Source organism: Lolium rigidum, chromosome 3, assembly GCF_022539505.1.
Source record: "Lolium rigidum isolate FL_2022 chromosome 3, APGP_CSIRO_Lrig_0.1, whole genome shotgun sequence".
In the NCBI taxonomy this organism is placed as follows: Eukaryota; Viridiplantae; Streptophyta; class Magnoliopsida; order Poales; family Poaceae; genus Lolium; species Lolium rigidum.
The window spans coordinates 34256782-34260807 of record NC_061510.1 but is presented as its reverse complement, the minus strand read 5'-3'; the positions used below and the strand labels follow the sequence as shown (position 1 = coordinate 34260807).

Sequence of the window (4026 nt, the reverse complement as noted above, 5' to 3'; positions counted from 1 at the left end):
AGGTCCGCCACTGAATGTGTGGGTCACTGATTAAACATCAGTTTTCCAATGCAATAAAGTGTCTACTAAAAATTTGGTTTGTCTACCTTGATATAATACATGCAGAAAAAGTATTGTTATTAGAAAGAGAAACTACTACTCGGTCGGAATAGTTCTTTTCCGGTCGATATTCTTAGACATTTACTTCCTCGACATTTTAGAAAGCTAAATTAGCTTGCTAAAACCCTTCTGTACTTACAAGAATCTTAATGTTCAGATCGGATGGTTCTTAGCTCAGTCAGATGAGAAACTGTTTATGAAACCGCCAATCCAGTAATACGACGAGGGGGACGTACGTCCTCGTCATACTAACTGTGATATTCCTACATGGCCGCCGTCTCGCCATTCAAAGTTCTCTCCTGAACCTCACACAACTCCAACCCTGGCCACTCAAACACCCCTCCATATTCTTTTGAAATCGCGACGAGTGAATTATTGTTGTTAGTGTGTGGGTAACTGCTTTCACATGTAAAAGAAGTACTCTTATTAGAATATTCAGTCGGAATAGTCATATGTTGGCCGATATTCATAGGCATTTACCTCATATGTTCATATTAGTATTAGAAAGCTAAGTTAACATGCTAAAACGAGTCTTATATTAGTAAATGAGGAGGTATAATCCTTCTGTACTTACAAAAATCTTAGTGTTCCTATCGGATGGTTCTTCTTGGCTCTGTCAGATGAGAAACTGTTTATGAAAACCGTCAATCCAGTAATACGACGAGGGGGACGTCCTCGTCATACTAACTGTGATATTCCTGCATGAATCATGATAGATGCGAAAGCGATTGAGCGGTCCGTGAGGATGGGCACGGCGGCAGCTCAATCAATAAGCTCCCTTTGCACGTACAGCAAAACACAAGGAACGAACATGCCATCGATCCACCATGCATGACAGCATGCATGAAAGAAGGAATGAAATTGAATGCCGATGCCAATGATCGAGTTAGAACACTGTCAAGCAAAACAAAAGATTCGCAAACCTAACAAGTACGTGCGTGCATTGGCCCAACGAACAGTCTTGGTTAGCTGGGATCACCATTTTGCTGCCGTGAAATCCCTGCATTATGAATGCCAGCGCACCCTGGTCGATTGATAGATTCTGTAAGTAGTTTCAACAATATCTTCGTGTGTCACGTAGTTTCAGCAATGCAATGGCAAAAAAAATGGATGGTGGTATCAGGCGAACATGGCAAATTTGGCCTCGCTGTGCGACGCCCCCTCAGGCGTGCGACCTAGATCCAATGGTGGATGCATTTTCCAAAAAACAATTCTGTCAAAGTTGTTGGAATTAGGCTGGTAACATTTTATCTCGTCGCGCGGTAGGGCTCGTGCGCGAATCCATCGATATATCTTCCCAAGAAATGTGTGTGTGCAAAAAACTAGTTCTAAGTTTCTTTTTACGAAAATTCTATCGAACTAATCATCTATAACAGTATACATAACCCACAAAGTAGTAAAGATTATAAATAGGTCCATAGATCACCTAGCGATGACTACAGCCCAAACATATACAAAGATGCAATGGAGCAAAATCTATACAAATTTATCTTCCAATTAATCAATATTTGATACAATTAATGCAGACCCATATGTATACAACATGATTTACACTTGTGTACGTACCCACTCTCTCCAACAAGTACTAAAACCACAGACACAACATAACATACATGGCGTACGTATAAAATGAAGGAATGACACTCACATCAGTACGTACAAGTAATAAATCACTGCTGCTTGCTCATCACCACCTCCGATCTTCTCTTCACCCTGACGAGGAGCCCGTTTTTCATGTGGAGTAGAATGGACAGCTTGGGCTCCACGACGTGGCCCGGCACCACCTCCACGGCGAAGTTCCATGCCACGGCCGCCACCGTCACCTTCATCTGCACCAGCACCATCTCCTTCCCGAGGCAAGTCCTTGGCCCGGAGTTGAAGGCGACGAACTTGTTGGACGGCACGTACCTCAGCTTCCCGTCGTCGGAGATCCACCGCTCCGGCTTGAACTCCCTGCAGTCGGGGCCCCACACCCGCTTCATCCTCCCCATGGAGTAGTTGAACACCAGGATCTTGTCTCCGGGCCTCACCTCGTGCCCGCTCGGCAGCACGTCGCGGGCCACAACCGCCTTGTGCTCCATCGGCAGCGACGGGTAGAGGCGCAGGCATTCGCACACCGCCGCGTGCAGGTACAGCAGGTTCTTCAGCTCGCCGGCTTCGAAGGCCACCATGGAACCGGCGATAGGCTTCTTGCGGGAGGCGATGGGCGCCAGCTCCTCCAGGAGCTTCTGCTCCACGCGCGGGTTGGTGGCGAGGAGGTAGAAGAACCAGGACAGGGCGGAGCTGGTGGCGTCGCGTCCGGCGACCAGGAGGTTCAGCGTCATGTCCCGGATGTACGCGTCGGCGTCAGGGTCGTCCGCTACCTCCTCGTCGCAGATGAAGGAGGAGAGCAGGTCAGCCGCCGACTTGTCGGCGCCTTGCTTCTTGTACGCGGCCCGGCGGCTTGCGATCGTTGCGGCGACGAAGCTGTCGGTCGTGCGCTGCGCGGCGGCGTTCTTCCTCTCGTGCCCGATGTCCAGCCACCGCATCACCTTCCAGCACGTCATCGGGATGATATGCCGGAGGAAGACGGTGCGCAGCGCGTCGTCCATGGCCCGCGCGAATGGCACCACAGGGAGGCCGATGGCCAGGCAGCCTGGGTCGACCCCGTAGACCAGGTTGGACGTCGTGTCGAAGGACCACCTCATGAAGACGTCCTGCAGGTCGCAGCTGGCGCCGGCGGTGTCAGCGACGTGTGCCAGGAACGGGAGCACGCTCTTCTCCGCCTTTTCGAGGCTGGATCGCTCCACGAAGGCGCGGTACCGCGGGGTCGTCATGAGCATCTGGGCCTTGGTGCGCTGGCGGCGCCACCGCTCGCCGTCGGAGTTGAAGATGCCGCCACCGAGGATGTCGAACATCTGCGCGAACGCGTCGCCCTTGGGGTAGTTCTCGAAGTTGGAGGTGAAGATGTGGCGGACGTTGGCCGGGTCGCAGGTGATGAAGTAGCGGAAGCCGGCAAACCAGAAGCGGCACTGGTAGTTGAGATCGGAGAGGGCCAGCAGGCCGGTGACGCCGTCGAAGATCCGGTGGATGTTGGATACGATGGCCGGGACTACGCCGATGATCGGCCACTGGGTTAGCCCCAAGGGACGACGGCGTCGTTGCTTTGTCTTGTTGGTTTTCTGCAGGGCGCGGTAGCGGTGCAGGATGATCCCAAGGAGGCAGAGAGACGACATGAAAAACTGCAAGACGAAGAACCAATCCATCTCCATGGCGCAGAGCGGTAGTACACTAGACATGCATGCAAGCAGGCGGACGTGGTGCAATGTAGACTGCAATGCACAAGGACGGCTATATATGCGTATAGCGGGGCACGCACGTCCCTGGCTAATGAATTCCGCCTCCCTTTCCCAACGGCTCCTAAGCCAAGCTATCAGTGAGATTGTAGTATGATCAGCCATGCATGCATGATATGACACGATCGATTGTGGTCACCAAAAGCAAATGAATGAATTAATAAAAAGATATACATTAGTTAGCATATCAGGTATTGCACAGTGTTATTCGGTTGGCAGAGTGGCTAATTATGCTAGTATACGGGGTATGGTTTTATGCCAGGGAATGTAGTAATGGGAGAAGGGGTTTATGCGCGGATGCAGCCGATCGATATAGGTGTGCATGCTGCGTGCACTTAAGAGTGCAATGATACAAGAACAATGTAGCCATGTTTGTTCCCTTTTTGACGTGTAGTATCATCACGGGCTTTCAAATGATTATTATTAGTTATGAGTGCAACATGAGCTGTAACTAAGATTTAATGACATCATCTGACTGAGAACGAAGTTAGTCCCCAGTCGACTGAGAAATAGTCACACCCTTATTATTATGCTCCATATTATCAGTTTTGCCCTGCATTTTCACCAAAATGCCTCAAATTTAACAAAACCA

The 4026-nt window shown here is 50.1% G+C and overlaps 1 protein-coding gene across 1 annotated transcript; it reads right to left on the bottom strand.

The window, feature by feature from the left end:
* Positions 1 to 1769: 1769 nt before the first annotated feature.
* Positions 1770 to 3350, bottom strand: LOC124694632 (noroxomaritidine synthase-like). The gene has a single exon (XM_047227598.1). It carries the CDS (start codon positions 3348 to 3350, stop codon positions 1770 to 1772), a length of 1581 nt encoding a protein of 526 aa, XP_047083554.1.
* Positions 3351 to 4026: the final 676 nt, after the last annotated feature.

Excerpts from the sequence above, each read along its gene's own strand:
- LOC124694632 (XM_047227598.1), bottom strand. The coding sequence starts at position 3,350 with ATGGAGATGGATTGGTTCTTCGTCTTGCAGTTTTTCATGTCGTCTCTC.